This window comes from Cheilinus undulatus, linkage group 4 (assembly GCF_018320785.1).
Source record: "Cheilinus undulatus linkage group 4, ASM1832078v1, whole genome shotgun sequence".
NCBI classification, from domain to species: Eukaryota; Metazoa; Chordata; class Actinopteri; order Labriformes; family Labridae; genus Cheilinus; species Cheilinus undulatus.
Window position 1 is genome coordinate 27204348 of NC_054868.1, and position 19751 is coordinate 27224098.

Below are 19751 nucleotides of genomic sequence, written 5' to 3' on the forward strand. Positions count from 1 at the left end.
TTGCAGTCATCTCAGGCACAAGTAGTTACAGTTCTGAGACCAATATGACATTTTTCTTTTCTTTATTTGTGGTTGGAGACTATAATTCACTGATAAGTTGTACAATAGCTATTAAACTGAAATACTCTATATATGAGATAAGACTTGAAAATTTGTTTTAATATGTGATTTATCTTTGTAATGAAACATATTTCCTGGCTTAATCTGGCCTAAACATAGGCATTGTTTCAGCATCTACGAACAAACTTTGGAATAACTATCAGTTTTGAACCTCAGCCATAGACACTCTTTAGACATTTTTGTCAAAAAATTTAAACAAAGATCACTTGGTTTCATATCTGCTATGCAACCAAACACTGACACATGCTGAATAGTTTTGATATTTGATGTAATACCTTGTGCAACGTGCCACAGAGCTACAACTGAAGTCGTGTTTTAAAGTTTCAATGCTGAGGATGGAAGAGTTGCAGCTTTTCTCTGCAGATTTCTTTAAGTGTGAGATATTTTAGCTGTCTGTGACTCTACATAAGAGCAGGTATTCCTCCACCTGTTTCTTATTGATTCTGTTACAGTTTGACATGAAGAAAGCTTTTGATAGCACTCTCAAAAATAATAGCAGCTGAGCTGAATATGACAATATATATAATGAAACAACACTCCTGAAAGTTTGTAAAAAATGCTGAGAATATGGCTAATTATACAGATAATGCTAGGTCTTAAAATAACTGTTTTAAGGTGATCATATGTGTGTTTTTATTCATAACTTATTAATGTAATGTTTGTGCTCCACAGGGTACTGTATGGGAACAAGATCACAGAAATTTCCAAAGGGCTGTTTGAGGGACTCTTTTCTCTGCAGCTATTGTAAGTAGGCACACACTCTGTCGTAGTTGCAGCTCAGAGCTGGTACCCACACCTCATTGATATTCTGCTGAAAAGTGCTTACCTAAAATGTTGTCATCAGAGTGGAGCCTGCATGATTGAAAGCCATCAGCAGTGACCTGTAACATCTGAAACACTCACTGAAGAATGATAACAGGATAAACTTTCATCCCCATCCTCATGTCATCTCTTACACACGCACACTCTCTGTCCCTCTTTTTCTTCTTCTCTCTCAGGCTACTGAATGCTAATAAGATAGCGTGTCTCCGTGTGGACGCATTTCAGGACCTCCACAACCTCAATCTGCTCTCACTTTATGACAACAAGCTTCAGACTATCGCCAAAGGGACCTTCTCCTCGCTGAGAGCCATACAAACACTGTACGTATACAAACACTGACACACAGAGCTCATCATTAACACAGAAAAGGTTTACACTAAGCATTCAGAAGGTGTGAAACACTGAGCACTCGCTGCATTTCATTGCAGATAGGATTTATTTTTTCCTCACCTAATGAAGAAAATGTATGATTATCTCAGAATAATTGTTGTTGCTGAGGATTATACTTATCATTTTTATATAGAAACAGCTTTTTTATTTTTGCCTTAGGAGAGCTGTCACTGAAGGCTATTACAGTACTCCCTGCTTTACTGACTAAAAACATCTTGTTTTATCTTTAAGAATTAAAGGCCTTCATTTGGCCATTGGTCTACAAGTTGTTGCAGTTTTTTGTTACAGACTAATGAACTATTTTATGAAATTTAATAAGTACATGCATGACACAACAGCAAGGATGTTATTCCTTCTGCAAGCTTTTCCTTGGTTAGCACCAAAAAATAGGCAAGTATGATAAATGAACTCATTTCTGATACTCATTTTACTGTTACCTTTTTGTTTCAGTCCTCTGGATCATAGCTCCTAGACTGCTGGTGTCATTTAGGCTCATGTAATTGGCTTTAGCCTGACTCGTAACTGAGAATAAGCTTTACTCCTCTGCAAAGAAAAGTGTGAGACAAAAAATATGCTTTAATTCATTCAGAGCAGCAAAAACACGACAAAGCCTTCTCACAGCTGCTATTCTTAAGCTTATATGAACATTTTTGGTGTAATACCAAAAGGTGTTTATGCTATATTCTCTCACTTTAATTTAGTTGTGTTATTATGCATATAAAATACACACCACAGTTTGTCAGTGTTGAAATAAAGGCTATTACAATGCCTTTCTCACAGCACATACTAAATGAATAAATAGGAGTAGAGTTAACAAATACTAAAAAGAATAGTAAATGGAATGGGATCAATGTTTGATTATAGAGTATATGAATATAAAGTTGATTAATAGTGTGCAGGATGTTAAAATAAAATGTAATTCTGATTAAACTGATTGTTTGCTTTATTTTTGTATATATTGTAAACCATCACCTTTTGGTACCCTTATTGCACTTTGTTGCCCTGAGGCAACAAACCAAAGTCTGGAGTGTGGGTGGTTGGGGCAATTTTTTTTATTAATACCTCAATAAGGGCCCCAACCAAAAAGAAGGGTGAAATATTTTTTTCTCAAAAAAATAAAAAGTCATTCAATGCAGGGTTAATTGCATCGTGATCAATGCATTTATACTGACAGCCCTAGTATTGATGTTGACAGATCACAACTAAGGGCCCAATCACTAATATTTTCAGGGGCCCAGCCTTTTCTGTGCCTTTTCAGGCCTGCTAATCTCTATTTTTAGAAGACAATAACACTTTATTCTAAGTACTTTAAAGTTCATTTAAAAGGGGCAGATAAGACAAAAAATGAAGTAATGTTTCATTGGTTTAGATTTTTTTTTTTTTTAAATCAGCATTGATGTTTTTTAACTATTTTTCAACCACTACCTAAAAACAGTCATCACCCTCTTGGATGTTTTATGCTTTTATTGACTTAATGAATCAATCATGATCAATTTAATTTGGGCATTTTTACAATGACATTACAGAAAGTCTTTATAATGTCAAAGTGACAGATTTCTACAAAGAAATGTCTGTTTAACAAAAATATGTAGTGTAAAATAAGTGATTGCATAAATACCCCCCCCCCCTTTAAAGTAACTCACCTAATTTACTGAAGAAAAATTGAATTAAATTTTGACTAGAGTTCAACAAAAGGCATGTGGGAGACCCAGTGGTCAAGTAGAAAAAAGTTATTTGGTCTGATGAGACGAAAAAAAAACATGGTTTAAGAGATTTACAATCAAAGTATTTTATTGGGTTTTTTGTGATACTAAAGCTGAGGGCAAACACTTTTTGTATCAGTGTAAGTGCAGCTTGTTTTATATTATCACAGTTTTAACATAAATACCTCATGTTCTTGAAGTTGGTTTTATTATAAACGTACAAGTGTTCCAAGCCCTGTGAATTTCAGTCAGCCATAGCAGCTGTACTCCCGTTACTCACGCAGGGGGCTCAGATGCACCACTGCAAACCACACCTCTTCAGGATCCTCTAATTCCAGTTTAAAAAAGTGAGGTTTCAATGCCATTTATTCCCCCTCAGACAAAAATTGGCTTCGCACGTTACACCTTGTGCACGTTCAACCTGTTGCAAGATAATCAGTGCCAATAAAAACTGCCGTTCCCTGCTTTGTAACCAGTCAAACAACTCTCTGGTACAACACAACCATCTCTCACTTTCTTTCTGAGGCAGACACCTTCACAATCATGGCAAGCCTTCCCAAAGAGGCACCTGAGTTGCCAAGAAACAAAGCTCACTTGTATGCCTCATTTTTCTGTCTCTCCATGTGACTTAGCCACTTAGCCCAGAACCCATTTATCTGTGACTGTCATCTGAAGTGGCTGGCAGACTACCTGCAGGATAACCCCATTGAGACGAGCGGCGCCCGCTGCACCAGCCCACGACGGCTCGCCAACAAACGTATCGGACAGATCAAGAGCAAGAAGTTCCGCTGCTCAGGTAGAAAACTCTCAAACACTGCAAAACTATTTTTTCTCTTGATTAAACGATAAATTCTCTTTTTGATAAGAATGATCAAACAGACTTTCCAACTTTCTGTCCTCTCATTCTGTGTTTTCCTGATGGGATTTTCCCTCAGTCTCTCTTTACTAACCTCCTTTGCTCCTTGCACACAAAAACCTAGTTTCTTTTTTTTAACACAAACATGCCCACAGACATCAGGTACTTTCTTCCAGGTTTTGTGTCTCTAGTTTGTCACTTTCTGTCTTTCTCTGTCTCTTTATTAGCTAGAGAACAGTATTTCATCCCAGGTATTGTACTTTAAGCATGTGTGTGTAGGAGCTTGTATGTGTGTGAAAGACACGGCTGATGCTGCACTCTCACGCACTCTTGACACTTGGAGTGACTTGCCTTGACTGACACCTTTTGAATGCCAAGACATTTCTCTCTAATGGTCTAACATACAAGATGATGTATCACATCTAAGCAGGCTCCACATAATCACGCACTTGTCCTTGCACTGGTGTTTTCAGCGTTGACCGTAACCTTGGCGATTGAGGGAAGGAAACAGTTGTCTTAATAGGCTCCGGCTGCTGTCAGCGAGGCTCTGCATGTGTAGACCCTGTATAAATGAAAGTCTATTGATACAACGATCACAGAGACTTGATTTAACACTCGTCCTTCGCTTCTTAGCACATCTTCTGATAGCTAATGTATGAGCGTGTGTCCGCCAGCATCTGTGTGTTCGCCTGCTGCAGAACATCAAAAGGTCACACAGCCACCATGCTCTGAGGGGCGCTGGGAAATATGTAAATCAGACATGCATATGAGATCAGTAACAGGGCTAAAGGCGGTCATTACCACAGCGGCACACAGAAGAGGCATCGTGTGAGCTAGTGTGTGTGTGCGTGCTCGCTGCAGTCATTAACACACCGGGGGGACAGAGGTTTCAAAGCCCAGATACCACATACAGGGCAGAGCTGAATAATTTAACAACATTTGCGGTTGAAAAGTTGAATAAACATGTTTTATTCTGGGGAACAACCTTGGTTTTTCAGCTTAACTTAATACTTTAAAAATCCTCCAGTTTCATTTGCATCATGTCCCCCTTTTCACTGTTTTATTTTTGATCCTGTCTTGTATTTTTTGTTTGAATTTTGGGGACCTTTATTCAAGATTTTTTGTTCAACAATTTTTTTCTTTTTTTATTCCCAAGAAGATAAGACTGGCTGAATCGACTGAAGTCTTGGAACAAACAAAGTTAAACAAGAGAAATCTCACACGTTAATGATTAAAGCTGTTGTTAGTCCTGAAGCACACAGAATTTTAAACTAACACCTGTGTAAAATATACTGAAGCAAACAAAACAATAATTAAGTAATAAAACTGGTTGTTGAGCTCAAAAGGGCCCATCCGCTTCTTTGGTGCCATTCAAATACTCCATAGATATATCTTAAAATGCTTATTACAAGACTTTTAATGCATGAACTAAGCTAACCAGTTAAATCAAAACTCATCACTGTAAAACATTTAATTCTGCACTAGTGGAGAAAAAGGCAAAGGTACAAGACTGTGTACTTACAGTGCCTATAAAAAGTTTTCACCCCCTTAGATCTTTTAACCTTGTGTTGTTCTCAAAGTGAAGTCAGATTTCTACAAAGTAATGTCAGTTAAGCAAAAACAATTTAAAATATTTGATTGCATAAATAATCACATCCTCTAGATTGGGGTCCGGTCCATTGGTTCTAGTAGTCTCATAATTAGTAAAATGGGGATCACTTTGTTACAGTGAATGTGTCTAAAGTGATTGTGGTATAAAGACATCTGTGTCCTGGAGGGTCCAGTCACTGGTTAATCAGTATTCCTGGCTACCATTACACCATGAAGACAATAGAACCCTCCAAGCAGCTCAAAGAAAAGGTTATTAAAAGTACAACTGATCCCCAGGGTTCTTCACCAGTCAAAGCTTTATGAGAGAGGCAGAGAAAGCCACTGTTGAAGAAAACCCAAATTAAATCTGGACTGGAGTTGGTCAGATGTTTAATGTGGGAGACTCAATGGTCAAATTAAAGAAAATTATTTTGTCCAAAATGGTGTTCTATGAAACAAACCATGGTTTTCTTATAAGAGGTTGATATCTTACATACAGTTGTCTTCTACAGAAGCTTATACTATTGTTTCATACTCAGGTAGCTTGTGGTAAGTCAAACTTGGATATTTCTAACATTATAGCTGATAATCAAAGTTGCTATGGAGAAAATGAATGGAACCACAGCTTTATGCTATTTAATGCCTCTGATAGCTGTGGCGGGGTAGGTGTCAAGGGAAATAATCTACAGTACTCTTTGTTAACATTTTCCACTGCAAAAATTATCAATGAGTGATACAGTCGACTAAAAAAAGAAAGCGGGATGAGATTTTTAGAAAAGATGTACCATCTTGGCCACGGAGGGCTCCAAAATCTACTGAAAGCTCCACATGGAAGCTTTAATCAGCAGTGAGCTTGTATCTCTTCATGTGAGCTCTCTGTGATCTCTTCATCTCCTTGAAAACACGTCTGAATCTTTCCTGCTCCCAGCAAACACGGCTGGGATATATGTTGGATGAAAGCACCCACCTACTGTCATGTTAAACCAGCACAGTCTCACTGTCCACAAGTCATTACTCCTTTAAATGAATCACTGCCTGGGGACTGAACACCAGTTAAAAAATTGCAGATTTTTTCTTCCTTTTTCATCATTTTCTGTCCCTCCTGTTTCAAATAAACAAGTGAAATCCCTTCTTCTTTCTCCTAATGCCTCTCTCACACACTCAGGAGTACACCACCATACAGGCTGTAAGTAACACACTCTCAAACACACACTCACACAAAAGGCTTTTTGCGTCAAACTCCGAATCCCTCTCCTCTCGTCCCCCTGGGCCGGGCTCTGACCTCCCCACCTGTGACTCCTCCTGTTTGTCTACAAACAACAAAAAAGCAGAAGATTTATAAGTTTCTTACACCTTGTATTTTTGTGTCTGGTGTGTGAGTTTGTGTGTAGTTATTTGTTGTGTGTTACTAAAGTCAGGGCTTCTCTTGCCTTTAGTGCTGCTGTAACTCTCCTCCCACTCCTCTGTAACTGCTGCTCTGTTCTCCTCTGTTGTGTCTGTGAATTTTAGAAACCTTTAGATGTTCCAGCGTCTCCTTCTCTCCTCCTATCCTCCCTGGCTTTTTTCTTTGCTGTTCTCTCCAACCTGTCTGACCTTCTCCTCCTTTCCTCCCTCTCTCTCTCTGCTCCTATCTTTATCCGGAGTCATATATTTCCTCGGGTCAACGTTTATGCTGCTTTTTCTCCTTTTTATTTCCATCTTTCCTCCTATCTTTAATTTACCCCTCTCCATTTTCTTATCCTCAACTCTACTCCTACTCCTCTCTAACACTCCATGCAGCCCTCCCATCCTCGACCTTTTTCTTCCTCCTTCTCTATTATTATTAATATTATTTCTATTTTTCTGTTGCCTTTTACTCCTTTCCATCATATCAATCTTTATTTCCCACCCTTCTCCCCTCCTTGCATCCATCCATCCATCCATCCTTCCCTCTCCTCTCCTACTCTTCAGCTAAAAATGTAACCTCCCTGTTCTTCCTTCTAAACTCACTTCACTTTCTCTCGTCCTCTTTTTGTCTTATTTCCTTCTTTTACTCTCTTCATTTACAACCTCTGTCTCTACCCCATCTTTTCTGCTCCTTTATGTTCTTCTCCTTACCTTTTCCTTGTCTCATTCACCACGTCTTTCTCTCTTCTCGTTCATGTCCTTCCAGTCTATTCTTTCCCTGTTTTTCAAATTCATCCCCTTTTATCTCCCCTTCTCTCCTATTTGCCCCCACTCTCCCAAGCCTCTTTTTACCCTCTTCTCTCTCCTTCTTTCTGCTCTTTTACCTTTCTTCCTTGTATTGCAGCCACTCAAGAAATACCTCCCATTTGCATTTCTTATGTTCTCCTTACATTTTTTCCTCACTTTTACTTCTTTTCTCTCCTGTTCTCCTTCTCATCCAAGCCAAGTTCTCCTGTCCTCCATCTCCTAAGCCTTATCTCTTCCCTTCTGTCTTTATCTTCCTTTCGTCCTTCCTCTGCCTTCCTTTCCTTTTCTTTCCCTCCATTCTTTCCCCTTCCTTTTCTTTCAGTTCATTTCCTTTCTTTTCCATTTTTCCTTTCCTTCCCTGTCTTTTTCTTCCCTCCCTTTTCTTCCTGTTTTGTTCTTCCTTTCCATCTTTTTTTATCCTTCTGTTTTATTTTTTCCTACCCTTTTTCTTCCTTTACTTTCCTTTTATTTAATGTCATTTACATTCCTTCCTTTCCTGTCCTTTCCTTTCTTTCCTATTGTCTTCATTTCTTTTCCTTCAGATTCCCCTCATTTCCTTTCCATTCTTTCTGTTTCCTTTTCTTTCCTCTAATTTCCTTCCCTTTCTTTACCTTTCCTTTCTTTTCCTCCCCTTTCTCTTCATTCCCTTTTCTTTTCTTTTCTTTTCTTTGTTTTCCTTTTCTTTTTTCCCTCACATTTCCTTCCTTTTCTATTGCCATCCTTTCCTTCCTTTCCCTTACATTTCCTTTCCCTACCCTTTTCTGCCTTTCCTTTCCTATTATCCCCCCTTTTTCCTTCCTTTTCTTTCCTTTCATTTCCTTTTCTTCATTTCCTTTCCTTTTCTTTCTTCTCCTCTCTGTTCCTCTTTTGCTCTCACCCCATCCTCTTAACCCTTTCCTCCTCCTCTCTTCACCTCTTTGTTCCTCTCCTCTCACTTCATCCTGTCTACCCATTCCTCCTCCTCCTCTTCTCCCCTCTCTGCCCTCCCCACCCCCCTTGTGTTACAGCGGAGGAGCAGTCAGTCAGCAGGTTGTTCCTTTGTGCTTGATCTAACCATGTGGCTGCCAGGTTCCTAAAGTGGAACATGGTTCTGTCAAGCACCATGGAACGGCCCTGCGAAGCCTGCAGCATGGCCCAGATGCAAGAGACAGCAATCACCTGTCCTCCCCTTGTGACCTGTGTGTGTATAATATGTGTGTTGTGTAGAGTATGATGGATGGCTGCCTGTGTGCGTGAGCATTTTTCTGCTCTGATCCAATATTTTGATGCTGATTTGTTTTCACTACAGTTTCTAACACTAACAGTTTCTTTCAAGTCTGACAGGACTGAAAATCAAAATGTTTGTTCTCATGTGTAAGCATGAGTCTGTCTGTTTACATGTCTTAAACCCGACTGTTTGCATATCTTATGCACTTGGCGCCTTGCAGGTTTGTGATACACTGAAGCATTTTGAAGGAAAGCCAATGGGCAATGTTGCGTATGATCATATTCTGATTTGTTTTATGTCAAAAATGTAACTTTCTAAACAAAAGCGGCACAGCCTCTTTGTGCTTTCTCAAAATTCTTCCACTTTGTCACGACCTGTACTCTGGCTGTCTGCCGTGATTCTGTCAGAACTGGTGCCAGTCAACACTGGGGTTCATGTGCTGCACGGTAAAGGTGTTTGTTGACATATATCTTCTGATTGTGACCAGGTACAGAGGATTACCGCAGTAAGCTAGGAGGGGACTGCTTTGCCGACCTTGCCTGCCCCGAGAAGTGCCGCTGTGAGGGCACCACAGTGGACTGCTCCAACCAGAAACTCACCAAAATACCAGATCACATCCCTCAGTACACGGCTGAACTGTGAGTCACACTGAACTACTACAAAGTGTCTGTGTGTGGTATAGAGGAAACCTTGATCTCCTCCTCCTCCTCCTCTGTCTCCACTGTTGTTCTTTTCTTCTCTGACCACCTCTTCTCCTCTCTGTTCTCAGGCGTCTGAACAACAATGAGTTCACTGTGCTCGAGGCGACGGGGATCTTCAAAAAGTTGCCTCAGCTGAGGAAGATGTGAGTCAGAAATGTAACGTAACCGAAAAAAAAGCATCACATGTGGCTGTCTAAAAGTCATACTAAGGTCATGCAGACTATGATGTAAATATGTTGACAGAAGAAAGAACATGTAACCTCCGCATACACTTCACCCCTTTCTACTATTTTTGATCTTAACTCAATACCCCCCAGCTGCCTTTGTCACCTCTTTCTATCTAAATCCTTTTCTACTCTTGCCATCTCACCTACCTTTTCCTGTGTTTTCTGCAGTAACCTGAGCAATAACCGCATCACAGACATAGAGGAGGGGACGTTTGAAGGAGCCTCAGGGGTCAATGAGCTGATTCTGACCTCCAACAGACTCGAGAACGTGCACCACAGAATGCTGAAGGGCCTCTCTGGCCTCCGCACACTGTGAGTACACAAACACGATGATACTTACATGCATCTGCAATCACATTATCATATCAAGTCTATGAACAAAACTCAAAAATGCTCTCATATGCTGTGACAGCAAGCAGACAAATTTCAAAACGTGGGGATGCATAATTCACAGCTTTATATTATCATAAATGAACAATTTTTATTGTTCTCTATGTAAAATACACCGAATATTAATGTGTGTTTGTCTGTGTGCAGTATGCTGAGGAGTAACCGTATCAGCTGTGTGAGCAACAGCAGCTTTGTTGGGTTGAGCTCAGTGCGGCTCCTTTCGCTCTACGACAACCAGATCACCTCCATGAACCCCGGAGCGTTTGATACGCTGCACTCCCTGTCAACACTGTAAGGACACAAACAAATATAAAATTGAGCAGTAATGTGCAGAACTTTTAGGCATGTTTGGGCCAAAAATTGAGGTGGAAGTAAGGCAAAGATATGGTGAGTAAGCCAACCTGAGGACACCATCTGTCAGGAAGGAGATTTGGCACAACCCCAGTCATGCTCTGGATGTCCTTGTGTATTACAAGCATGGGAAAAGAATCTGTTGAAAGAAATAACAAATTCCACACCTTAAGGGCAGAGTAAGGGGTGGATGTGGTGAGTAAGCAAGACTGAAGCAGTGGTTCCCAACCTTTTTTCCTAACCTCCAATTTCCACATACAGCAAACGCGCCGCCAAACACAAGCGAATCATACTGCAGAGCTAATCACTCCCTCTCTAGACTATCAAAGCGTTTCCACAGCCAGTGCTCCAGACCGGCAGCGGCTGTGATGCAGCGCTCTAGACTCGCTTCTAGTGGGCGAAGTCGCTCGCCTTTGGTCTCTCGCCTTCAGTCGCTCGCCTTCGGTTGGACCAAACCCGCGGTACTTTGGTGCGAGGCACAGTCGTCCTATGTGGAAATTGCGGGTAAGGGCACCCCCTACTCACATCTTAGAGTAGGACCCCCAGGACCCACTTGGAAATATACACATCAATTTAAATTGTTTTTATCAACAAAATCTAAACATAATAGGCCTATAGACAGTTGTTTTCGAAAACAGATAAACATTATTATGACAGTATATTAGGGCCTCTCTAGAATTAATAAACAAGAGGATCTGTCAATTTTCACAAAAAAGTTCTCATGTCTAAAAAGGCATTAATTCAAACGAAAACATGAATTGTTGGATTTTTGACATCAATAAGTCAAACTGTTGAAAATCCAAGCACTGTTTTCCTTTTGGTTTTTAATAAATTTTTGATTTTACAATTTTGTAAATTTCTGATTTAGAAACTTGAAATTTTTTGGTTTCTAATTTCACTCCAAGTTTTTTAAACTGACATTTTGAGTTTCTTCATGTAAATTTGCATCTTTTTAAACTCTTTAATTCTATGTTTGTTTTCTATTAAAAATAGACTTAATAATCTCAAAAAATACTACCCCCCCCCCCCCCCCAACATCAGAGCGGTCCCACATGCCCCTGAAATCTTTGGCAGCCCCCTAGGGGTGCCCAGACCTCAGGTTTAGAACCACTGGCCTCGACTACCAGTCTGGGCTGTCTCTGGGCATACTACCAGGTGTGAAAGGCCCTGAACAAAAGAGATAGCATTAAGTTTGATCTTGGCTGCTGAGCAACACACATGTGTTGACATGTGTCGAGCTTGACCTTGGCTGCCCCAAACCACCTGCCCAGGTTTGGGCACATCAGGCCCTCAGATGAATATTTAGTGCCCTACATGCCTAAAACTTATGCACAGGACTGTAAAAGTACAAAAACACAAGAAAAAATGTCTAAAAAAAAAAGTAATCATATTTTGGTCTCTAGCAACCTTCTGGCCAATCCCTTTAACTGTAACTGTCACCTGGCCTGGCTTGGTGATTGGCTGAGAAGGAAACGTATCGTCACTGGTAACCCACGCTGTCAGAACCCATATTTCCTCAAGGAGATCCCCATCCAGGATGTAGCTGTGCAGGACTTTGCCTGTGAAGATGGTGAGTTTGAGGCAGATTTGCACTTTTTTGATGTTTTTTTTTTTGTTTGTTTGTTTGTTTGTTTTTTTGTCATTTCTTTGACAAGTTTTGGTCATCCTTTTCCCCCTCTCTATATCTCTGTCAGGTAATGAGGAGAATAGCTGCTCTCCAGTGCTCAGGTGTCCTGCAGAGTGTTCATGTCTGGACACAGTGGTACGCTGCAGCAACAAAGGCCTGACCGCACTGCCCAAAGGCCTGCCCAAAGAGACTACTGAGCTGTGAGTCAGGAATAACTTATGATTTAAAATAGTCTCACTGGTATAAAAGTGAAACATGGATGAGACATGTATCATTGTATTGTAATCAAGTTTTATGGCCAGTGTAGGGGAGGCCAAGACACAATATGAAAAATGTCCAAATACCTCAAGCCTGAAGCAGCCACAGAGACGTTTTGAATTCCAACATAAAATCATCTTCTTATAGAAAACTAACATAATGTAAATTATGAAACAAATCATAGTCTGGTCTCGCTGGTCAGAAACAAAAGAGAGATGGGGGTCCCTTCCAAGATTGTGGTTATGTTATTGTGTTCATATAGGGGGAAGCCTATCTGGGCAAACACATAACATGCTAAACACTATGATCATTGTCGTAAACTAATCTCCTCTGAGCTTTTGGTGATACCCTTTTTGATAATTTATACATAATCTATATATATAATAATCATGTAGAATCTGAATGTTTGCATATATATTGCAAAAATTTAAAATAATGATAATGCTAGCGAAAACAAGAACAACAGTATTATACTAATACTATCTTAAACAAAATAAACATGGTCGCCTGACAGAGAACACTCAAAATGCCTTATTTTTGCTTAATGTGAAAATAGGGAATGTCCTGCATAAAAGATTATGTACATAACTTTACTCTCTTTTGTTTTTTTAAATTGATTTTTTTAAATATCAAAACCAGTTTTGAGAAGTGGCTTAAAGGTGCAGTGTGTAATATTTAGCATAGTAGAATTTTGCAGAACAAACTTGGTAGAAAATGAATATAATCTAAATAAATATAATATCTAAATGAGTGCATAATCACTTGACTTTATAAAATCATTTTATTTTTATTAACTTGGAATAAACCTTTTATAGGCATGTAGGGAGGGCCCCTTCCATTGAGGTACCACAGAAGAGAGCAAATAACAGAAACCTAGTTGTTTTTGCCACAGGTTGCCACAATTAACACCAGAATTTAGCATTGCAATCAAGAATCTGACTGTTTGATATTGCTCTTTTTTACCCAGTTTTACACATTGCACCTTCTGAATCACTTGTCCATATGGTGGAACAGATTTTCATTTTAAAACAAGTTCAGAGTCTAAGACAATGATCGCCAAATGGTCCCACCCACTAGTGCTATTCATCTGGCCAACACAGACCTCATCACAATTTTACGTACAATATGATCCAATTATGAAATCTTACTGCACTATCTATTTTGACCTTCTTCAGCCCTCCCTCTCTTGTTTTAATATGTATTTTTGGTCATTGTTATGCCTTTATTTATAGAAGAGGACAGTGGATAGTAAGAAACCTGCATGAGAGAGTGGAGGAGAGACATGCAGACAAGGAGCCACAGGCCACCCATGTACATGGGGCACACCTTAACCACTAGGCCATCTGCACCCTGCTTTATTTCTTTCTTGTGTGATGCTAATACAGGATTTGAAATTTAAAATTGCTTTACTACCTCTACTATGATTGTAATAATGCAATATTAACATCTATAATAACTTATTTGTGTAGTGTGTTGTGTAGTCGCCACTGTAAAGGGGCTAAATGCTGCTTGTCCTGAGGTTATGGTGATTAACGCTGGTCTTTATTATAATAGGGTATAGTTTTTATTATGATATTAATAAATTATGCTGGTCTATCATAAACCACACCAAAGAGTACAGTCTAGACCTGCCCTCTTTGTAAAGTGTATTGAGATAACTTCAGTTATGAATTGGTGCTAAACAAACAACCAAACCAAGAGAAGAGATAGTGAGGGAAACTTGTGGATGTTTTTGCTCTAGCCTTGGGATTCTTGACACAGTTAGGATTAACTAACAGGGGAACCCTGGTCAAAGAGATGTGTTGTCAAAGAAGTGCACCAAACTTCACGAAGTGTATGTCCTTTTTCTCCCAGTAATTTCATTTCATTTATTTTACCCCTTTATTTCATCTTTTTTTCTTGATTGAGGTTTTCCTCATTTCCTATATTGTCTGTACATCAAGAGCACATTTAAAGAAGTATAAACAGCACACGAAATTGTAAAAACAATTATAATAATAATTTCTGTTTTCAACTTTATCAATAATTACTGTTTTTTATTAGTTTCATCTTTGAAAGTGTTTATCTGTAATTGATAGTAGATTATCTATTTTACTCTGCATGGTGCTAACAGATAGTTCACCTGCTGTTCAGTCAGCAGCACCTTTTAATGCTTCTTAAGGCACTGAAAACTAAATAAATTGCATGTCTGATTCCATAATAACCCTCGCTGAAGCTCTACTTAGTCAGAAAACTATGAGACTATGTATTAGCACACAGACGCTGAGACTCCCACACATGAAACCCCAGCTGATCAGAAAATAATAACTTCAAATTAAACATCAGACAGGAGGCTGGGTGGTATTTTCTATCATTTTACTCTCCCTCCTGTGGGGAACATGCTTTTTTAATATTAACAAAGACTTAATTAATATGCTGGATTAATTGCACATTGTCACACAGTGAAGAAGATAGGATCTCAGACGTCCCTGCGTGTATGTAGATGTGTGTGAGGAGAGGATGGTTTTACTGTATTAGTGGATGCCTGTGGGGATATTAAACTCCAGTGTTTATTGTGGCTGAGGCTGTAATGACTGCTCACACTGCTGGAGATGAGGAATTTCCCACATGGTTAAATAACTTCATTTACTCCCTTCTCATGTTCTTTTCTTTCCCAATCCTCTTTATTTCTTCCATATATGTCTCTCTCTCTCTCTCTCTCTCTCTCTCTCTCTCTCTCTCTCTCTCTCTCTCTCTCTCTCTCTCTCTCAGGTATCTGGATGGTAACCACTTTACTCAGGTTCCTGTGGAGCTCTCCAATTACAAACATTTAACACTCATGTAAGTTTCGCCCACATGACCTCAGCTGAAACATACCATACAGTCAGACATAAATCCACAAACCAGATTTTTGCACAGAAACCAACTTTAACAGGATCGTGACTTGGCATGTCTTCCCCGCTCTCTGCTTAAAAGACTAAAACTGACTGGTGTTGTAGCAGAGCTCTGTGCTGTCTCACTTTTGCTTTTTTAAATGTATTTATCCCTCATGTAGGCTTGGAAACCTTGCCACAGAGGGATACGATGTATCACAGCAAATAGTCTTCTTTGTGATTGTGCATTTTGTTTATGTTTGTGTTGACAGCACTGCCTGTGTGTGTGTTTTATGTATCTGCTGTGTTTCCTTTTCAGTGATTTGAGTAACAACCAGATCAGCACGTTGTCCAACCACAGCCTCAGTAACATGTCCGAGCTGCTTACCCTGTGAGTCTGGCTTTACATAGGCCTCTTTGCAATGACTATGTGTGAGAGAGAAATAGGAAGAATCAAACCGTATGTGATGAGGTGTGGGAGAAGTTTGTGTCATGTTAAAGACTCAAGGAGAAAATGCCTTTGAAAAAGAGAATTGCAGTTGAATTTTTTTTTTTTTTTTGGTTATGATTCACATAACTACTGTTAGATTTGGGCCACCTTATGTTGAAGATATTTTATTACATTTACTTGTGTTAGTTGCAATGAGAAACCTTTTTTGTATGCGTAAACTTTTTGAAAAGTTTTTAAAATCAGTTACTTTAGGATCCCCAACATTATTGGTATGATATCAGTATCAGCAGATACTAGCTTAAAAAAGGATTATTGGTGATTATTGGTACTGACAGAAATCAAAATTTATCCTGATATTAGCAACTGCAATATTGGCTGTAAATATCTGCCATATGTACAAATCACTTTGTGGATTTTAAGGCAGGACCAAAAGCCTTATGTCCTCTGAAGTCTTAGGTCTGAACTATTTAGAGTGCATTCAAAAAGTATTCAGACTCCCTTCTCTTTTTCCATGTTGAAGCTTGATGCCACAATAAAAAAAATCTCATTAATCTACACCCTGTACTCTATCATGACAAGGTGAAAACTGAAATTAAGAACTTGCAAATTTCTTTTTTTGCACATTTACTAAACTAAAACGCTGAAATATCACAATGACACGAGCCTTTAGACCCTTTGCCAAAACCCTTGAAATTTAGCATAGGTGATTCCCACTCCCCTTGATCTTTGCCAAGATGTTTCTGCACCCTGATTGGAGTCCACCTTAGGTAAATTAACTGATTTGGAAAGGGCCCCCCCCCCCATCTATAGAAAGCCTCACACCGGACAGTGCATATTAGAGTACAAACCAAGCCATGAGGTCAAAGGAACTGCGCGCAGAGCTCAAAGACAGGATTGTTGCAAGGCACAGATCTAGGGAAAGCTACAAAAAATCTGCTGCACTGAAGGTTCCCAAAGCACAGTGGCCTCCATAATTCTCATATGGAATAAGTTTGGCATAACCAGGACTCTTCCAAGAGCTAGCCGCATGGCCAAACTGAGCAATCAAGGGAGAAGAGCCTTAGTAAGAGAGGTGGCCAAGAACCTGATGGTCACTCTGACTGAGCTCCAGGGGTCCTGTGTGGAGATGAGACAAAGTTCCAGGAAGGACAACCATCACTGCAGCCCTCCACTGATCAAGGCTTTATGGCAGAGTGGCTAGACAGAAGCTTCTCCTCAGTGCAAAATACATGAAGAAGGCACTATTTATCACCTGCCTAATACCAACCTAACAGTGAAGCATAGTGGTGGCAGCATCATGCTGTGAGGGTTTTATCATCAGGGATAGCTGAATGGAGCAAAATACAGAGATGTCTTCAGTGAAAACCTGCCCTGCCTTACAACACCGTACAACATGACAATAACCCTGAGCACACAGCCAAGACAACACAGTAGCGGCTTAGGAACAAGTCTGTGAATGTCCTAGAGTGGCCCAGACAGAGCCCTGACTTGAACCCTATCGAACAGATTTGCAAAGAGGAATGGCAGAAGATCCCCCAATTCAGTTGTGCAAAGTGTATTAAAAAAGACTCAAGGCTTTAATTGCTGCCAAGGGTGCTTTACCTAAGTGCTGAGAGAAGGTTTTAAACGCTTATGCCAATATGATATTTCAATATTTTCTTTTTAATAAATTTGCAAAAATGTACTAAGTGTAGATTAATGAGAGAAAACATAAATTGCATCAGGCTGCAACATAACAGAACTGAAAATGTAAAGAGAGGCTAAACTTCATCTCTAAACTTAAGCGTCACTTAAATATATTTTGGGAGAAGTTTTGTATTGAACAACTGAGGATGCACAATCTTTCTGTCAACCACATGAAACTGGTCCATTGATAACCAGTGTTTAGCCTCATCGCCCTTTACTCTAAAGGTATTCCTTTAATGAACAACCAGGAGATTCTTATTATCTGCTGCTTTTACTCAAAGTCTCTTCCGAGGTGCTCTGGTATCAAAAATAACTCCACAGTACTCAGCACTTCGAGTCAACTTTAATTGAACTGCTTTTGACCTTTACTTGAGTCAGTTTTGCTTCTGCTTGAGTAAAGTTTAATCAAAGTAACTGCACTTTTACCTGGGTAAGGCATTCTTGTTTTCTTTCCACCCCTGGTTGTGGGTGCTTCTTTCACCACAGTGCAGTGTAAGCCTGAAAATCAAGCATACTGTTTCATTCTTAAAGCAGCTTGATGTGCAGCCTGAGACAGAAAAAAATGCACAAAAAAAGAATAAAATGCTGAGTTAACAGAAACCTCTGACAAAGAAAAACACACCTCAAAAATGCACGACAAAGAGCTGAATAATAATAAAAACAAAACGGACGGAACTGTGTATGGCAATCAGGAAAACAATGAAGTCCAAATACATTAATACTTTTTTTAAACTATGGCTTTAATATGTTACTATATGTTTGTGAAGTTTGGCTTCATTGTCTTCTTTAAAATCTCTTATCATGTGTGTTTGGGTTTTCAAGATTGCATAGAAGTGTTTCGCCATGTCTTTTTGCTTGATTATTTTGCATTTGTGAAATGCTTGTGCATTTAAAGAGGTCTTGAACAAAACTTGTGGATTTGCCTCCATCCCAACACATTTATTCTGTTTCACATAAAGAATCCTGAGCTACAACCGCCTGCGGTGCATCCCAGTGAGGGCATTCGACGGACTCAAGTCTCTCCGCTTGCTGTGAGTATCTGTCAAACAGTGACACATTTAAAGGGGTGGATAACTGAGAGAATGTTGCACAGACATTTTAAATTTCCCTTTCTTCCTCGTGGTCTCACCCTTTCTTAGATCTCTCCATGGTAACGACATATCCCTGATACCAGAGGGAGCCTTTAAAGACCTGTCATCGCTCTCCCATCTGTGAGTGACGGAGAAACATCAGTGTTCATGGCTTTATTTCAAATTGAACCTTTTTACCTTATAGAGCTGTGAAACTAGAACAGTGATATCAGCTCTATAGAGCCTTTTCTAATAGTTCAAAGGGGAAACATTGGTTTGATTTATCATTTTTGTGCTGTTCTGATCTGTTAGATTTAGATAAGGAGGCATTCACATCTGTACTAGACCTCTTAATGAAATATAAGTGTAAGATTAGTAAGGGAAGATGGTATGCTTTCGTCTTCTCCTCCTATTAGCATAATGGAGCAAATGCCATTCTTTCTATTGACACAAAGTGCATTTTTACTTTCTTTGCTAACTTTCAGCTTTAGATCTGCTTAACTGATTCACAACACAAAACACCCACACTGCTGTTGTGAGAACTAAAGTGCAGAGTCTGAAATTCACAGTGTCCTTTTGATTAATCAATAGTCAAACAAGCAGCATGTAACACAGCAGAGTCTTGTCAAGAACAATAAACTCATAAGTGAACTATTTATTGATTTTTATACTCTAGAGAAGTAATACTTTATCTCTCTGTCCAATCTCCCAATCTTTTATTTTAGCTCACGACTGAGCAGAGAGGTTATGCTGAGTGCACTAAAGTCATGGTTATACTTTTAGTTACCTGCTGGTGGGAATGCCAGTGTCTGCCCAGGAGGCCATCATGAGGATCAGCACCATGGATAGCGCTTAGAACAGTCAGAGGCTGTTTCTGGTTTTATCCCACTGCTTTTCTTGCATTATCTCGACTCGTGATAGAACTATAAAGCCTGGGAATTAATCTTTAATTTGAAGGAGCTCTCCAATAATCCTGAAAGCATCATAGCATAGCACACCTTAAGACTTTAAAACAGTGATATTTGTATAACTAAGTGAAATTACAACACAGAAGGCCTAAAAAGTAAGGCCTGAGAGGGCGCCTGGAGCTAAAGTATGAAAATGCAATGTTGAAAAAACTAACCGCTGGAAAAGGGGCAATGAGCAGCTTAGTAATGGTGCGAGTATGATTGGTTAGTAGTCAAATATGAGCCAAGTAGCTGGAGGACAAGTTGTAAAGTATGAATTTAGAGTCTGATTCCAATAACCTGATGCAGG

At 39.5% G+C, this 19751-nt stretch overlaps 1 protein-coding gene across 6 annotated transcripts in view; it reads left to right on the forward strand.

Annotated features, from left to right (window-relative positions):
• The window catches only part of slit2 (slit homolog 2 (Drosophila)), a 137754-nt gene that overhangs the window by 101598 nt on the left and 16405 nt on the right, over window positions 1-19751 (forward strand). For 4 of the 6 annotated variants that reach the window (XR_005991815.1, XM_041785748.1, XM_041785749.1 and 1 more), the window contains 14 exons: window positions 793-864; window positions 1119-1262; window positions 3668-3831; window positions 4119-4142; window positions 9369-9519; window positions 9651-9725; window positions 9978-10121; window positions 10347-10490; window positions 11954-12120; window positions 12245-12377; window positions 15187-15255; window positions 15607-15678; window positions 18384-18455; window positions 18564-18635. Coding sequence is in view for 5 of the 6 variants with exons in the window: in XM_041785748.1 (XP_041641682.1) it covers window positions 793-864; window positions 1119-1262; window positions 3668-3831; window positions 4119-4142; window positions 9369-9519; window positions 9651-9725; window positions 9978-10121; window positions 10347-10490; window positions 11954-12120; window positions 12245-12377; window positions 15187-15255; window positions 15607-15678; window positions 18384-18455; window positions 18564-18635 (1503 nt within the window). In the remaining variant the exon portion in view is untranslated. The remainder of the gene's footprint in view (window positions 1-792; window positions 865-1118; window positions 1263-3667; window positions 3832-4118; window positions 4143-9368; window positions 9520-9650; window positions 9726-9977; window positions 10122-10346; window positions 10491-11953; window positions 12121-12244; window positions 12378-15186; window positions 15256-15606; window positions 15679-18383; window positions 18456-18563; window positions 18636-19751) is intronic. The other 2 variants (XM_041785751.1, XM_041785750.1) reach the window with 2 other exon arrangements.